This window comes from Notolepis coatsorum, assembly GCF_963971535.1.
Source record: "Notolepis coatsorum genome assembly, chromosome: 9".
Classification (NCBI taxonomy): domain Eukaryota; kingdom Metazoa; phylum Chordata; class Actinopteri; order Aulopiformes; family Paralepididae; genus Notolepis; species Notolepis coatsorum.
Genome location: NC_140173.1, coordinates 24,496,254 through 24,515,069, shown reverse-complemented (window position 1 = coordinate 24,515,069; position 18,816 = coordinate 24,496,254). Strand labels below are relative to the sequence as shown.

The following is an 18,816-nucleotide window of genomic DNA, read 5'->3' as shown; positions in this document are numbered from 1 at the left end:
TCGAGAATGCAGCTGTGACTGCGTCCCCGACCGCCAAGAACCTTGGTGTTGTCCTCGACGACCAGTTGAACTTCTCTGCTCACATCGCAGCGACGACCAGAACCTGCCGATTCCTCCTGAGCAACGTCAGAAGGATACGCCCCTTCCTGACAAAAGAAGCCACCCAACTCCTCGTCCAATCAACAGTCATCTCCCGCCTCGACTACTGCAATGCACTGCTCGCTGGCCTCCCGGCCACTGCCACTAAGCCTCTTCAACTCATTCAGAACGCAGCGGCCCGCCTGATCTCAAACCTACCGAAGTCGGCCCATGTCACCCCACTTCTTAGGGACCTGCACTGGCTCCCCATTGCTGCACGAATCCGCTTCAAGGCCCTCGACCTAGCATACCGTGCGGCAAAGGGAACCGCTCCCGCCTACCTCCGGTCAATGGTCTCTAACTACACACCCTCAAGACCCCTATGCTCTGCATCTTCTGGCCGCCTCAGACCTACTCCTATCCAAGCTCCGGGAGGGTCATCAAAGAGAAGTCGCCTATTCTCAGTCCTTGCCCCACAATGGTGGAATGAACTACCCACCCCAGTTAGGACAGCCGAATCACGTCCAATCTTTCGCCGTCGACTAAAGACGCACTTCTTCAACCATTATCTGAATTAAAAAAAAAAAAAAAAAAAAAAAAAAAAAAAAAAAAAAATCTAACCCTAACTAACCGTACTGTCATGCACTTGTCCTAATAAACTAACCTACACTGTAGCACTCAACACTTTGATGAACATTGTTGCTCAGCTGATAGAGTTGTGCCCTTCCTGATGGCTTGTCGTACAGAACTTGTAAGTCGCTTTGGATAAAAGCGTCAGCTAAATGACTAAATGTAAATGTAAATGTTGTGTGTGTGTTTGTGTGCTTGTGTGTTTGTGTTTGTGTGTAATAAAGGCCTAACATACAGATAACCACAAATACACACACACACACACACACACACACACACACACACACACACACACACACACACACACACACACACACACACGCACGCATGCACGTACACACACACACACACACGCACACACACTAGGGCTGAGCCCAAACGTTTGAACGCTCGAACCTTCGTTCGTTACGTTGGCATTCAAATTCTAAATCAACATTCGAATTTAAAATCTTTAATAAAATCTTGCATTTTTTTTTTTTTTTTTTTTTATTCATTCTGTTTAAACCAATGGTGTTTTTCTTCACAGTTGCAGATAAAGATTAGGCTACACTAATATTATAGTATTAAAAGAAACTTGGCTGGATCTGGGGCTGGAAAGTTGATTTAATAAAATAAAAAAGACACATTTTATCAGATTAATCACTTTATTCAAATTGAGGATTTAGTTTGAGGATATCAAAAAAAAATAATAATAAAAAATTACAAAAAAGAAAAAAATGTTGAATAATTTATTTTATTTTAATATTTTAATTAAAAACGAAGGTTTGAACATCCGTTCGAAAAACCCTGACGAAGTTCGAATCCCAAAAACAGGCTTCGGGGACAGCCTTAACACACACACAAGCACACACAAATGGACAAACACACACAAACATACAAGCAGAGACAAACACAGACACGCTCACACAGACACACACATCTCTCTCTCTGTCCCTCTCTCTCTCTCTCTCCACCTCTCGCTCACCCCTCCTTCTCTTTTCTCACAGGATGACATCTACATGTTTGGGGGGAAGCTGGAGGCGGGACCAGCCAACGTGACGGACGAGCTCTGGGTCTTCCACCTCCCCACGCGCACCTGGTCGCTACGGAAACCGGCCCCGCCTCCACCCTACGCCCTGGAGGGACACTCCGCCCACGTGGCAGAGATGGCCAACGGCGAGCCGGTCATGGTCGTCCTCTTTGGCTATTCGCCCATCTTCAGCTACATCAGCAAGGTCCAGGAGTACCACATCGGTAAGAGAGAGGGGGGAGGGGGGGTGGGGTGCAGGGGAGAGAGGGGTCGGTGCAGGAGAGAGAGGGTGGAGAGAGAGGGGTGGGGTGCAGGGGAGAGAGGGTGGAGAGAGAGGGGTGGGGGGGTGGGGTGCAGGGGAGAGAGGGGTGGAGGGGTGGGGTGCAGGTAATGAGTGGATATGTAACAAATACAGACCTTGAACAGTCTACATACTATAATGGCTGGCTATAATTTGTAATATGGCAATTGATCTATCTCAAAACACGCCCTCTTTTCTTGATCTTCCAATCACAACTGTCACTTCCGGAGGGGGGTTTGAGATCAATAGGAGTGCTCTAGATGAATACAGTGAACCCTAGAGATGAAAGATCCAAAGGTCCATTTGCATCTCCTTTGGACAGCCCATTCATGTGCCGTCGTAAAGTCGATCCAAATCAGTTTGAGTGAAAGTGAGACACGTCCTCCGAAAGTACCTCATCTCCCCTGTCTTAATTAGAATTAGAATTTTAATTATGTCATTGTATTACATACATAGCAATAGAGGAGAGGAGAGGAGATGAGAGAAGGGTGAGTAGAGGAGAGATATGTGAGGAGAGGAGATGAGAGAGAGGTGAGGAGATGAGAGAGGGGTGAGGAGAGGAGAGGTGAGGAGAGGAGACAGAGGAGAGAGAGGTGAGGAGATGAGAGAGGGGTGAGGAGAGGAGAGGAGAGAGGAGAGGAGATGAGAAAGGGGTGAGGAGAGGAGACAGAGGAGAGAGAGGTGAGGAGATGAGAGAGGGGTGAGGAGAGGAGAGGAGAGAGGAGAGGAGATGAGAAAGGGGTGAGGAGAGGAGAGGTGAGGAGAGAGAGAGGTGAGGAGAGGAGAGAGGAGAGATAGGTGAGGAGAGGAGATGAGATGAGAGAGGGGTGAGTAGAGGAGAGATGTGAGGAGAGGAGAGATAGGTGAGGAGAGAGAGGAGAGGGGAGAGAGGTGAGGAGAGGTGAGGAGAGAGGAGAGGAGTTGAGAGAGGGGTGAGGAGAGGAGATGTGAGGAGAGAGAGGAGAGGAGAGAGAGGAAAGAGCGGTGAGGAGAGGACAGGAGAGGAGAGAGGAGATAGGTGAGGAGAGAGAGGAGATAGATGAGAGGAGAGAGGTGAGGAGAGGAGAGAGAGGAGAGAGAGGAGAGGAGAGAGAGAAGAGCAGAGGAGAGAGAGGTGATGAGAGGAGAGGAGAGAGAGGTGAGGAGAGGAGAGAGAGGTGAGGAGAGGAGAGAGAGGAGAGGTGAGGAGAGGAGAGGAGAGGAGAGGAGAGGAGAGGAGAGGAGAGGAGAGGAGAGGAGAGGAGAGGAGAGGAGAGGAGAGGAGAGGAGAGGAGAGGAGAGGAGAGGAGAGGAGAGGATGTCACTTCCGGAGGGGGTTTGAGATCAATAGGAGTGCTCTAGATGAATACAGTGAAGGTATAGAGGCACGGAGAGGAGATGAGAGAGAGGATATGAGATGAGAGAGGGGTGAGGAGAGGACAGATATGTGAGGAGATGAGAGGAGAGGAGAGGAGAGAGGGGTGATGAGATGATAGAGGGGTGAGGAGAGGAGATAGAGGAGAGGTGAGGAGAGGAGAGAGAGGAGAGGTGAGGAGAGGAGAGAAGATGAGAGAGGGGTGATGAGATGATAGAGGGGTGAGGAGAGGAGATAGAGGAGAGGTGAGGAGAGGAGAGAGAGGTGAGGAAAAGAGAGGAGAGAGGGGTGAGGAGAGGAGAGAGGAGAGAGGTGAGGAGATAGAGGAGAGGTGAGGAGAGGAGAGGAGAGGAGAGGAGAGAGGGGTGAGGGGAGGAGAGGAGAGAAGGGTGAGGGGAGGAGAGAGGAGCGGAGATTGGTGAGGGGAGGATAGAGGACCGGAGAGGAGAGGAGAGAGAGGTGAGGAGAGGAGAGGAGATGCGAGGTGAGGAGAGGAGAGATGTGAGGAGAGGAGAGGAGAGGAGAGAGAGAGGAGAGAGGTGAGGAGAGGAGAGAGAGGAGAGGAGATAAGAGGTGAGGAGAGGAGAGAAAGGAGAAGAGATGAGAGAGGAGAGAGAGGAGATGAGAGAGGAGAGAGAGGAGAGGAGATGAGAGGTGAGGAGTGGAGAGAGAGGAGAGGTGAGGAGAGAGGAGAGGAGATGAGAGAGGAGAGAGAGGAGAAGAGAGGAGAGGAGAAGAGAAGAGAGGAGAGGATTCGAATTATTATATGTACTACTACAATAATAAATAGTAGTAGTACTTGTATTCCGTCTCAATACAATCATTCAGTGGTCTTTATTTTGGTAGTGACTGAAAAGGTACATGGTGAAGCATAATGCTTATTATTAATTATTATTATCAAATTAACCCTTTAATCGCCGTTGACGCTGAAACACGTCATTCCCCGCCATGCTTATTCTGCCGATGACGCTGGACAGCGTCTTTGATATCAATATTTCAAAAATCTGTGATCGAAATCATATTTCTCCCCCGGAGACATTATATGTACTGGTGAGCCCCTGTCAACTCTCTAACGGTTCAAGAGCGCCATCTGGTGGCCGATCGGCAGATCGCCCAGGGAAGAAACAGGGAAGTGGAAGCTGGTGCTCATTTCAATTTGGTCCGATCACTCGCTATAGGTCCCGGGACTCCAGCTCGACACAATGGATATCGATCCGTTGCCAATAACTCGATAAACAACATGATTTGGACGTATATACTATTATACAACCTGGAAATGGATCGGGTATTTCTATATCCCATAATAGAAAAAATTCTGTTCCACGCTCATCTCCCAACGGCGAGAGGAAGCTACGGTGAGTTTCAGCGTTATTTTGTAATGTCTTCTATACTAACTGCTCCAATCATATCACCAGGGGTGTAAAAAGTACTCAGAAATTATACTTAAGTAAAAGTATGGGTACTGTCTCAAAATCTGACTCAAGTAAAAGTCAAAGTATCTGGCTAAAAAACACACTTGAGTAAAAGTAAAAAAGTCCTACTTTTAAATGTACTTAAGTACTAAAAAGTAAAAGTACATTTATTTTTAAAGGGATAGACCAGGGGTCTCAAACTCATTCCATTGTGGGCCCAGTTTTCATTTTAACTATACATTGCACCAGGTGAGTTAGTTGAAGAGGTGAGCCAATTAGTGAAATCATCAGCTGGTGTTTAGGCAAGGCTGGAATGAAACCAAGCATACACTCTGCCCACAATGGAATGTGTTCTGTGATAGACAATGCTGAAATGAAAGAACAGAGGACACTTTTTTTTGCATTAAAATTATTTAATGCACTTCTCCATTGAAGGTAAACTAACATGGACGGCATTCACATCACACCATGAATAATATCAGAATATTAAAGACCGAATACTGTAGTATCCTGAATAATATGACAATATTAAAAACAGAATGGTGTATCCTGAATAATAGCATAATGCGGATTTTGTACTACAAGTGAATGTCGTTTAAGGCACTGACCAAAACATTGAAAGTATGGGAGCCCTTCAGTCTTCTGAAGGCAAGTGCAGCAGAACGCCTTTCAAAGCTTTCAGTGTCGATCCAGTGAGCGGTTACCCCAATGAAACTTCTTCGTCGGGCTGTCCAGCAATCCATTCAACTTCACTCATAGCAGCAGTGACTTTCTCTTTCATGGTTTAAGCAGCTTTGCTGATCTTCGAGTGGACAGTGGGCCTGAGTCGTAATGACGTTAGTGCTTGGTCGCAAACCATTTATCAGGTTTTTGAATGATGGCAACTCAACAACACTATAAGGTTGGAGTCCTTGAACTATGTATTTTTTATGTAGATAGGGCCATGGATGTTTGCCTTGTCCGTCCACGCTGTCGCCGACCGTTTTGTCCTCTTCATCACTCATTGTGGCCATCTTCTATGGCTTGTCACTCTGACTGTCTATTCTTCTGATAACAGGTGTTTAATCAAAGATCCCCGCTTTCTAGTCTTGCACAAGGACCAATCAGCATGGCTATGGGCGGGTTCATTTTCCATTGATGGGGATTTGATTGGCTGTTTACCTGCGGTCGCAGGATTAATAACGTTAACGTTAGATTGGCCAGATAAACAATTCAAATATACTAATTAAAATGGTTGGACCTGCGAGATTTGTACTTTGTACTTTGTAGGTCTGCATTTTAAATGTAAGGAGTAAAAAGTATGTTTTTTTTCTCTGAAATGTAATGGAGTAAAAGTACAAAGTATACAAACCTAATAATACTTGAGTAAAGTACAAATCCCCCAAAACAGGACTTAAGTATTGTAACGAAGTACAATTACTCAAGTACTTTACACCCCTGCATATCACCCACACTAGATGAATGATATAACGTTGCCCACGGAATTATAAACGACCCCCCGCCCATCCGGTCATCATCAGATCATACGTAGTAACTTCTAGAAGTACGTCCATTTGACATTTTTTATCTTGCGCCGATTGCTATCAAACTGTATACAACCATCAATATAATGCATTTAGGGCTATAAATCACGTTCTGGAGAAAGCTGCAGAAAACGATAAAAACATACTTATACTTTAGACCGTATTTTAGTATGAATATGTGAATGAAAAAGTATAACGTTGCTACACCCTGAACAATAGATATAGGACTTTGAATTGGCCATGGTAATGTCAATTTAGGAATACAATTAAAAAAGTTATAGCCCTGCAAAGAAGGGGAACTTCTCCATGTTAAATAGGGCTGGCGAGGGATGGTAAATTATGAATTTAACCCCGGCGATCAAAGGGTTAAGCCTCCAAAACTTCAAATAAAAAATTACTCACATGTGTAACCCTCAAAAATAGCCATACAACACATTCTTAAATGTATATAAGTTAACCCCAACAATAGAAATACATCTCATTTTAATCCAAAATGTAAAATGTACACAAAGTGAACAGTGGCCACAATGGGAACAGTGGTCTCCTACCTGGTCTCCTACCTCCCTCTAGTGGTCACCATCAGATGGGCCAGATGATGCAGGCCACCATTTTGTGTTTCTTTAAGATAGTTGAATTAATTTCTTCATGTATGTTGTCCTGGGCTTTTCCTTTCCTTGTTTAATTGTCATCCCCCTGTCTGGTTGTTGTTTGTGATTTTGCCTTGGTTGTTGCCTTGTGATATTGCTTTTGTGTCTAGTTGGTGTTTAATTGTTTCTGTGTTTTTGGACTGGCCGTGCCAGGTGTTGTCAATTGTAATTAGTTGGTGTATATATGTGTGTTCGGTCTTCTCCTCTGTGTGGCGACATACCTCCAGTTTCCCCCCGTTCCTGTATATGTCGTGTTGCACGTTGTTTTTCATTCTAAGTAAGTGTTAGTGTTTTGTTGTTCCCGTTTATTTTCCGTATTCTCAAGTTTTCTGTTTTACTAGTGCCAGCTCGGCTGCGCCGTTTATGTTATTTGTGTTACTTGTAGTTTTGCCTTGCTCTCTTGGTTCTAAAATAAATAGAACACCACATTTTTGTGAAGAGCAACCACCGTCTCCGTTCTCTTGTCATTCTGCACCACCGTCTCCGTTATCCTGTCATTCTGTAGTTCTGGGGCTCCTCCATCGTTCTGCATATTGGGTTCTGTTCTTCCCCAAATCCTAACACTCTCCTGTATTGGAAAAAATAAATGTATCTTCATGTTGTACCTGAATGTTCAGTTAGGCCACTACTGCCACCTGCCTTAAAAAAGGGGTGACCAAGGAAGGCACTTATAAGTCTGTTTTGGGAATTTATTTTTCCTGTCTGATAATGTGGTGATATTGTGGTGGCCACCACTAATAATAATAATAATAATAATAATAATAATAATAATAATAATAATAATAATAATAATAATAATAATAATAATAATAATAATAATAATAATAATAATAATAATAATAATAATAATAATAATAATAATAATAATAAATTGGATTTAAAGAGAGAAGCGCCTTTCTCAGACTCAAGGACACTGTACAAGGAGAGATAAGCTATATAAAAGAAAGGGTAAATAAAAATAAATAAAAAAATTATGAATATTATGTGTATAGTACCAACAGGAAAAAAAACGAATAAGATAAAAAAGGAAGCAAGGTGCTGTCCAATTGGATGAAGTGGTTGAAATGAACAAAAACTAAAAACAAAAAACAAAAACAAACAAGCAACAAAAACAACGGGATCTGGATCTGTGGCTTAAAAGAAAAGAGTCAGGGGTGGGCTACTTGGGAGCAGGGCTGTGTTGCGTGAAGGCAAGTGTGAACAGGTGTGTTTTTAGGTGGGTTTTGAAGAGGTTGATGGTGTCAGAGCCTCGGATGGAGGGGGAGAGGGAGTTCCACAGCCTGGGGGCAGCTACAGCGAAAGCTCGGTCTCCCAGTGTGGAACGCCTGGTGCGGGGGATGGTGAGGAGGTCGGAGTTGGAGGAGTGGAGGCCTTGTGCTGGAGTGTAGGGGTAAAGTAGGTTGGTCAAGTAGGAAGGGGTCAACCCGTGCAGGGATTTGTAGGTGAGGAGGAGGATCTTGTAGGGGATTTGGTAGTTGATGCGGAGCCAGTGGAGTTTTTGCAGGGTGGGGGTGATGTGCTGCCAGGGTTTGGTGCGCGTGAGGACCCTCGCAGCAGAATTTTGGACGTACTGTAAGCGATCCAGAACCTTCTTTGAGGCACCAAGAAGGATTCCGTTACAGTAGTCGAGGCGGGAAGTGATGAAGGCGTGAATGAGTGTTTCCGCTGAGGTGTCGCAGAGTGAGGGGCGGAGGCGGGAAATGGTTCTGAGGTGGAAGAAGGTGGATCTGGTGACAGACTTGACATGAGGGTGAAATGAGAGGGTTGAGTCCAGTATTACGCCCAGGTTCCTTACCTCCGTGGAGGGGCAGATGGAGTAGCCATCCACGGAGAGAACAAGGTGGTCAATCTTTTGGAGGAGGGCTGGGGAGGCTACAACTATTAATTCGGTCTTCTTGCTGTTGAGTTGAAGGAAGTTGGTGGTCATCCATGTTTTTATGTCCTGGAGGCAGGCAGTGAGGGAGGGGGGAGGGAGGGGAGCCTAGGTTTTGGTGTTGAGGTAAAGCTGCGTGTCGTCTGCGTAAGAGTGGAAATGGAGGCCATGTTTCCTTATGATATCACAGAGTGGGAGGAGGTAGATCATATAAAGGAGCGGACCTAGCACCAAACCCTGGGGAACACCCTGTTTAACAGGTGCTGGAGCTGACCTGACCCCCCGATGGAAACATACTGCCACCTGTTGGTTAGGTAGGATGTGAACCAGGACAGGGGGGTACCAGTGATGCCAAGGACACTTTCCAGGCGGTCTAGGAGGCTTGAGGATGTTGATGTAGCCAGCATCAGCAGCCATGAGGAGGTCATTTGTTACCTTGATCAGGGCGGTCTCTGTGCTGTGTTTAGCCCTGAACCCAGACTGGAGTGGTTCGAACAGGTCATGGTGGGCCATGTGACTCTGTAGCTGGGCGGCTACTGCGCGCTCGAGGACCTTGCTGAGGAAGGGGAGGTTGGAAATGGGGCGGAAGTTGTTGAGGTTATCACGGTCCAGACCGGGTTTTTTGAGAATTGGGGTGACTGCTGCCACCTTCAAGTCAGCAGGGACGGAGCCAGTGGACAGGGAGGAGTTAATGATGTCTACCATGAGAGGACAGAGGGCAGGCAGGCCAGCCTTCACCAGGGTGGTGGGCATGGGATCCAGAGAGCAGGTGGAGGATTTAGAGCCCAACACCAGCTTCATAATGGAGTCGGTGTCCACCAGGGAGAAGGATGAAAAGGAGTAGGTGGTATGGGGCAGAGGGTCATGTTTACCAACCGGAGGTGTGGGGGACACAGGAATAGACTGGAGCTGCTGGTAGATGGCATCGATCTTGGTTTGGAAGAATTCCGTGAATCTGTTGCAGAGATCGGAGGAGGTGGTCTGGAGGGGGTTGCCAGGGGGCTGGAGGAGTTTGGTGATGGTGGAGAAGAGGGCTTTGGAATTCCCTTGGCCTTTGGAGATGACATCAGAGTAGAAGGAGGACTTGGTTTGGGTGAGGGCGAGTCTGTAGGAGATGATGTGGTCAGAGTAGGCCTGGGCATGAACAGTGAGGCCTGTTTTCCTGCAGCGCCTCTCCAACTGGCGGCCCTTGGCTTTCATGGAGCGGAACTCAGGGGTGTACCAAGGGGCGGAGTGTGTAAATGTCACAGTGTGGGTTTTAAGGGGTGCGAGGGAGTCCAGGGTGGCAGCTAGGGCTGTGTTGTAGGTGTTCACCAACTCAATGGTTGAGAGCAGCTGAGGATCATGAGCGAGGTGGGAGCTCAGGGCGTTGGTGAGGTCAGTGGTGGTGATGTTTTTTGTGTTCCTGTACGTCATGGGGCGCTGTGGGCGGCCAGAGGAGGAGGGGACAGGAACTAAGAACTTAACTGCAAGATGATCAGCAACGTGGAGGTCCACGCCACTGAGATTGGAGGGAGTGATGGTCTCGGTGGAACACACCAGGTCCAGTATGTGGCCACTGGTGTGGGTGGGGAAATCTACATGCTGGGTGAGATTGTGGCAGTCAAGGAGGGACAGGAGGTCGTCGGAGGCGGTGATGTTGTCAACATGAATGTTGAAGTTGCCAAGGAGGAGAATTGAGGAGGTGGATGAGCTGACAGAGGTGAGTAGATCAGATCATTCTGAAATAAACACGGGGGAGGGAGGAGGGGGACGGTAGATCAGGATGACAAGCACAGGCTGGGGCCAAGCAGTTTGAAGGCAAGGCATTCAAATGATGTAGCAGGAGGGGTGGGGACAGCCTTAACCTTGAAACAGGTACGATGGAGAACAGCAAGCCCACCACCCCGCCTTCCAACACGGGGTTGTTGTAGGTATGTGTAGCCTGGTGGGGTGGCCTGGTTGAGTGTTAAGAACTAATTTGGTATCTGCCATGTCTCGACAAGGCACGTAAAGTCAAATTTATGGTCCAAAATAATGTCATTAATGTAATGAGATTTGTTATTGAGGGACTGAGTGTTGAGGAGAGCAAAACTGGTCATGTGAACGGGGGCAGGAGTGCTGGGAGCGTGTAGCTGTAAGGGCCGGAGTAGGCTCAAATCCACTCCACGATTTTCTAAAATTCTTTGTGAGTAGTGATCTCGCGATACTCCCCGTGCTATTATGCAGATGTCTCGCGGGGTCTCACTAATTACTCTATAGGCTATATATGGATATTCTGACCACCTGTACCTTAACACACCTGAATAGCATTATTACTCAGTAGTACTCATATACTCATATACAGTTTAATCACTTGTACATTGTATATTACTATTGCACTTTACTGTTACATTTGCACTCTGGTTAGATGTATATATTAGTGCTGTCAATAGATAAACATTTTCTTTTACTAATTAATCTCACAATTTTCTGTAATTAATCTAGATTAAAAATAGCATTTTTCTACTTAAGACCGAAGCTTGTAACAGATATTTACTTGAGTAAAATCATGGAATTAATGTAAAATCAACACAAAGAAGAAAGTATATTTAGATTCAAAGACTATTTTAATAGCTTTCTTTGAATACAGTTTCTCTCTTGTGAAATACAAATGTTCAACAAAACCATCAACATTGACTCAGCTAGACTGCTTTCTTATATTATATTGAAAAATTTTCACTCCATAGATTAATCTAGATTCATTTTTTTAACGCTTTAAATAATTTAAATGAATCTTCAGAGTTAAAGCATTAATTTAATTAAATTAATTTAATTTAATTTATTGCAGTAAAGTGCAATAGTAATATATATATATTAGTGCTGTCAGGCGATACATTTTTTTTATCTAATTAATTACAGGATTTGTAATTAATTAATCTAATTAATCGCATTTTAATCGCATAACCATTTTATGCCTGATATTCTATATTCTATAAACATATTTCAAATTGCATGTGTCCGGATGGCAGAATTCAGTACTGTATCTACAAAACCTTCTGTTTAATCATCTTCCATCTATTAATTTGCTTAGATTTTTCAGGTCTGGTCAATTTGAGCATGGTGTTATTCACAGTCAAAGATACAAAAATTTATTGATATTCTCATTTGGTTCATTACAATTTACTCAAAATTAAATTTTCATTCAATCAATCACTGCGCAGATTGATTGATTGAATGAAAATGTTATCAACAGATTGCAGAATGGGTACAATACAGTACGGCTCAATACACACAATTGTTAAGGGGATGCAGACCAGAGAAAGACTTTCGTCTTGTTTACATCAGGGTCCCCCATTTTCAATTCATAATGAATTGTAAGTAAGGGTGCAACTTGCAACGTGCAATCCATTCTTTGTGGATCTAGCCCACAGTATTTCTGACACCGGGAATACATTCCCTGAGATTCATAGATGTCCCGAATCAGATACCAAGAACATGCAAATGGACCATATTAAAAAGAAAGTCTGTAAATGTGTATTCTACATTCTTATGGAATGAATGAGATACAAAAAAAAAATTATATATAATCTTTTTTTTTTGTAATAAATGTTGAGTTAATTTTCATAACGTGATAATTTGCTGTGTAATTAATTAATCCAATTAACGCTATAAACTGACAGCCCTAATATATATATATATATATATATATATATATATATATATATATATATATATATATATATATATATATATATATATATATACAGTACAGTAGTTTATGTATAGGGTAGGATGTTGCAAGTGGGTAGAACTCTCCCATTGGCTGATGGAACACTTTCCTGCCCCTTGAGTTGAGCTCTGTGATTGGTTGAACAGATTCAGCAAACACAGAACAGTTGACCCCTTCCTTCCGTTCCTAAATAGGCCATTTTCACTGTGATTTGAACGTGTCACAGGTGGGTAAACACAGGTTGAACCATAGACATGTAATAATGCATATTCTACATGTATGGTTACAGAATAATGAATACTCTATATCTTACAGGCTACGTTCACACTGCAAATATTTACCAGATTCCTTCACTCATATTTTACTCTGATCTGTTTTTTTCCCCCAGTGTGAACAGCAACAATCTCTTTTGGGCCACATTCATATTGTGGTATCATAAACCTGAGTATCATAAGTGCTCTGTGTTTTGCAAACATATTTAACCGTCTGTAGTGTGATAGTAAAGGGTTAACCTTCTGTATTGTCGCAGTGAAAGGGTTAACCACTTGGTAGTGCGGCAGTGAAAGGGTTAAAGAAGAACTGGCTCTCTCACCTCTTCCTCTCCCCCATCATCTGCTCATGAATCAGCCGGCCTCCACTGCACATCAGCTTATAAATGAAACCATAAACCGTGACTTCAGCAGGGGTGTAAAGTACTTGAGTAATTGTACTTTGTTACAATACTTAAGTACTGTTTTTGGGGATTTGTACTTTACTCGAGTATTATTAGGTTTGTATACTTTGTACTTTTACTCAATTACATTTCAGAGAAAAAAAACATACTTTTTACTCCTTACATTTAAAATGCAGACCTACAAAGTACAAATCTCGCAGATCCAACTATTTTAATTAGTATATTTGTTTCTCTGGCTAAAGTAACATTAACGTTATTAATCCTGCGGCCGCACTTTAAACAGCCAATCAAATCCCCATCAATGGAAAATGAACCCGCCCATACCCATGCTGATTGGTCCTTGTGCAAGACTAGAAAGCGGGGATATTTGATTAAACACCTGCTATCAGAAGAATAGACAGTCACAGTGACAAGCTACAAAAGATGGCCACAAACGATAGTACGAGTGATGAAGAGGACGAAGCGGTCGGCGTGGACGGACAAGATGAGCACCCATGGCCCTATCTCCATGAAAATATTTTACTTTTACTTTTTAGTACTTAAGTACATTTAAAAGTAGACACTTTTTGACTTTGACTCAAGTGTGTTCTTAGCCAGACTCTGACTTTTACTTGAGTACGATTTTGAGACGGTACCCATACTTTCACTTAAGTATAATTTCTGGGTACTTTTTACACCCCTGGGCCCTCATTTATCAACAATTCTTAGAAAGTGTTCTATTTTCGTTCTTAAGCACAGAATTTAGGAATCTGGCGTTGTGGACAGCGACGCCTACAGGTCAGGTTTGGGCGCTTGCTCAGCGGAGGCAGGACTTGATGAAGGCAGCGTGACCTCCCACGTGTTACGCTTCACCAATGAGTCCTCACTGCCAGGTGAAAAAAGAGTCACTGGCTGTCGCCACACGTGTCGGAGGAAGCGTGCGGATGACTTCAGGTTTACCTTGTACCGACCAGTAGGAGAACATGCACACAACAACCAGGCAGGGGAGGGGGGGAATTGGCACAACGACTAAATTGGGATGGGGGGAAAAACTGAAATGAAATATTGATCCCAAAAACGGCGTAAGTCATTCTTGGCGTTCAACGCATGGCGGGCAAAAACGGCGTAACTCGTTCTTGGCGACCAATGTGTTAACACGGATTACGCGAACATACAAAATCTGATCAGAATTGAGCACTAAGGCTCTCAGTGTGAACGTAGCTCTAGTTACACCTTTGTTTATGACAAGTCAAAATGGCTGCTGTGAAAAAGGGCCTATATTACCTGGTACAGTGCTAATCGTTGGATAGTGTGAGACTAGTGGAACGTAAGGATTCCTCGCATGCAGGGCGACCATTAATCTGTCTGAATATACCTGCATATAACCCCTCTATATACTTACTACACGTGCATCATACTGTCATACTGTTTTTATTTATTATACCACAACTCTGTACATACTGATAGTAATAACTAGTAGTACTAATTTGTATATTTTGTACCCAGTTTAATCTCCTGTACATTGTATATTGCTGTTGCACTTTACTGTTACATTTGCACTCTGGTTAGATATGCCAAACCTCTTTTCATTGTACTGTACTTGTGCTATATATAATGACAATACATTTTAATCTAATCTAATCTACACTATATTCATGTGAAAGGTTACCACCATCCACACTGACGTACTGAGTGTTGTTCCCTTGTGACAGACCTGAGCAAATATGTACATTTTAAAACAACTTAAAAATCGTTTGAATTACTGTCCCTGAGAGTGGACACGGCTGAGAAGAGGCCACATCGTTTTCATAATGAGAGCAACTAAGTGCTCTTTCTCTCTCTCTCTCTCTCTCTCTCTCTCTCTCTCTCTCTCTCTCTCTCTCTCTATCTCTCTCTCTCTCTCTCTCTCTCTCTCTCTCTCTCTCTCTCTCTCTCTCTCTCTCTCTCTCTCTCTCTCTCTCTCTCTCCTCTCTCTCTCTTTCTCATCCTCTCTGTCTGTCTGTTTATGTACAGTATCTATTTATTTCTCTCTTTTATAATTTTTTTAAGTTTTTTTACAGGGATATAAAACAAAACATGACAGCACATAATACAATAATAATAATAATAATAATAATAATAATAATAATAATAATAATAATAATAATAATAATAATAATAATAATAATAATAATAATAATAATAATAATAATAATAATAATAATAATAATAATAATAATAATAATAGACATGACCGTATCTCTTTATTTCTCTTAGTGAAGTGTAGTAGATGCATTGATTGAAGGGGTGAGTGGTCGTGTGATTTCCTCTGTACCCAGTAGATGGCGATGCAGTCCAGCACTGTGAGATCAGTCAGTGAAATCAGAGCTGGATCGATGACACATGCTGGACACACACACACACAAATGCACACACGCACACGCACACACACACACACAAATGCACACACGCACACGCACATGCACACACACACACACACACACACACACACACACACACACACACACACCCAGCGCAAAGTAAATTCTGACCACTCGTACCCTAACTCTGACCACTCGTACCTTAACGCCTCTGAATAGCTTTTATTATTTTATTATTATTATTATTCAGTAGTACTTTATATATACTGCAGTTTAATCACTTGTATATTACTATTGCACTTTAGTACAACAACACATGTCTTCTTAACACGTCTGTCTTCTCAACACGTAAATGGTAAATGGCTGCTTTTTTATATAGCACTTTTATCCAAAGCGCTTTACAATTTGCTACTCACATTTCTACCCATTCACTCACACATTCACACACCGACGGTGGAGGCAACCATGCAAGGTGCCAATCTGCTCACCGGGAGCAATTAGGGGTTAAGTGTCTTGCTCAAGGACACGTCGACACGCTGCCCGGGAGGAGCGGGAATCGAACCGGGAGCCTCTGGATTGCCAGACGACTGCTCTACCTCCTGAGCCACTGTCGCCCCCACACGTCTCCTCAACACGGACCACTGCCCTAACCTAACCTAACCTAACCTAACCTAACCTAACCTACCCTAACCTAACCTAACCTAACCCTAACCCTAACCATAACCCAACCCAACCCAACCCAACCCAACCTAACCCTGACACTGGTAACGTCGAACCGTCCGACTACATGCCAGCTGGACCAGTTACCCTCCCCACTCCTCCAGACCATAGCACCAGACATTCTCCCATTCCTAACTGCAACCATCAACTCCTCCCTCAACTCGGGGGTGGTCCCCACCTTCCTAAAACAAGCCAGAGTCACACCGCTCATAAAAAAAAAAACTGAACCCCACTGTCATAGGCAACTATCGTCATGTCTCTCTTCTCTCCTTCCTTTCTAAAACACTTGAACGTGCTGTATCCAACCAACTTACTGCTTATCTCTTACTGAATGACCTCCTAGACCCTAATCAGTCTGGCTTCCGGACTGGCCACTCCAGAGAAATGGCCCTCATTGCGGTCACAGAGGCACTTTACTTAGCAAAAGTGAAAGGCCTCTCCTCTATCCTGATTCTCCTAGATTTATCTGCAGCCTTCGACACAGACAACCATCAGATCCTCCTTGCGGCCCTCCCAGGAATGGGAGTGGCTGGATCTGCGCTGACATGGCTGACATCATACCTCAATGACCGCTGCTACCAAGTGTCATGGAGAGGGACCCTGTCGGCCACCCGCCCCCTGCGGACGGGTGTCCCCCAGGGCTCGGTCCTAGGACCGCTTCTCTTCTCCCTCTACACTAAATCACTGGGTAACATTATCACGTTTCATGCCTTCTCGTATCATTGCTATGCCAATGATACTCAACTCTTCCTCTCCTTCCCTCCCTCAGATATCCACGTCTCTGAGCGGATCTCGGCCTGTCTGTCCGACATCTCCGCCTGGATGACGACCAACCACCTCAAACTGAACCTAAGCAAAACAGAATTGCTCCACCTACCGGCCAAATCCTCCCCCCTGACCGACCTTTCCATCACAGTCGAGAATGCAGCTGTGCTCGCGTCCCCGACCGCCAATAAACTTGGTGTTGTCCTCGACGACCAGTTGAACTTCTCCGCTCACATCGCAGCGACAACCAGAACATGCAGATTCCTCCTGAGCAACATCAGAAGGATCCGCCCCTTCCTGACAAAAGTAAGCCACCCAACTTCCTCGTCCAATCAACAGTCATCTCCCGCCTCGACTACTGCAACGCACTGCTAGCTGGCCTCCCGGCCACTGCCACCAAGCCTCTTCAACTCCATTCAGAACGCAGCGGCCCGCCTGATCTCAAACCTACCGAAGTCAGCCCATGTCACCCCACTTCTTAGGGGACCTGCACTGGCCTCCCCATTTGCTGCACGAATCCGCTTCAAGGCCCTCAAACCTGGCATACGGGTGCGGCAAAGGGAACTGCTCCGCCCTACCTCTGGTCAATGGTCTCTAACTACACACCCTCAAGACCCCTACGCTCTGCATCTTCTGGTCATCTCAGGACCCACTCCTATCCGAGCTCCGGGAGGGGTCATCAAGGAGAACCCTCCTTTTCTCAGCCCTTGCCCCCACAATGGTGGAATGAACTACCCACCCCAGTTAGGACAGCCGAAACCCGTCCAATCTTTCGCCGTTCGACTAAATACACACTTCTTCAACCATTATCTGACTTTTTAATTTTTTTTATTAAAGAGAAATCTAACCCTAACTAACCCTTACTGTCTATGCACTTGTCCTAATAAAACAAACCTATACTGTAGCACTCAACACTACATTGTTTACATTGTTGCTCAGCTGATAGAGTTGTGCCCTTCCTGATGACTTGTCGTACAGAACTTGTGAAGTCGCTTTGGATAAAAGCGTCAGCTAAATGACTAAATGTAAAATGTAAATGTAAAAACCTAACCCTAACCTAACCCTAACCTAACCCTAACCTAACCTAACCTAACCTAACCTAACCTAACCTAACCGAACCGAACCGAACCTAACCTAACCTAACCTAACCTAACCTAAACCTAACCTAACCTAACCTAACCTCTAAACTCTAACCCTGGAAATTGCTATTTTAGAGCAGTGCCAACATACCTGCCACATCTCTCTCTCTATGTGGGACCATTTAGTCCTAGAGTGAGTGTATGTGGACACACACACACAACCCACACACACACACACGGACGCAACACAACGCACACACACACACGCACACACGCACATGGTCAGAGGAGTCATTAAGAAGGGGTGGCTCCCAGGCCGGGTGTCTGGAGGAAGACAATGATTTATGGGATTCAGTGGAGTCCTCGTTCTTACTCGCTCTTACCCATCCACCCTCCTTCTTCCCTCTCTCTCTCTCTCTCTCTCTCTCTCTCTCTCTTCTCTCTCTCTCTCTCTTCTCTCTCTCTCTCTCTCTCTTCTCTCTCTCTCTCTGTGCCTATCTCTCTCACTCTCTCCTCTCTTTCTCTCCCTCTCTCTCTCTCTCTCTCTCTCTCTCTTTATCTCTCTTTCTCTCTCTCCCTCTCACTCTCACTCTCCCTCTCTCTCCCTCTCTCTCCCTCTCTCTCTCTCTCTCTCTCTCTCTCTCTCTCTCTCTCTCTCTCTCTCTCTCTCTCTCTCTCTCTCTCTCTCTCTCTCTCTGTAGACGTTACTCACAATGTCGTAA

General features: G+C 44.6%; 1 protein-coding gene across 1 annotated transcript in view; it reads left to right on the top strand.

Moving 5' to 3' along the window:
* LOC311234561 (attractin-like protein 1) overlaps positions 1-18,816 on the top strand; it is a gene marked incomplete at both ends in the record, with an annotated part of 812,919 nt that overhangs the window by 163,374 nt on the left and 630,729 nt on the right. Inside the window, 1 exon segment of the mRNA XM_084321810.1 lies at positions 1,695-1,941. Within this exon segment, the coding sequence (XP_084177936.1) occupies positions 1,695-1,941 (247 nt within the window).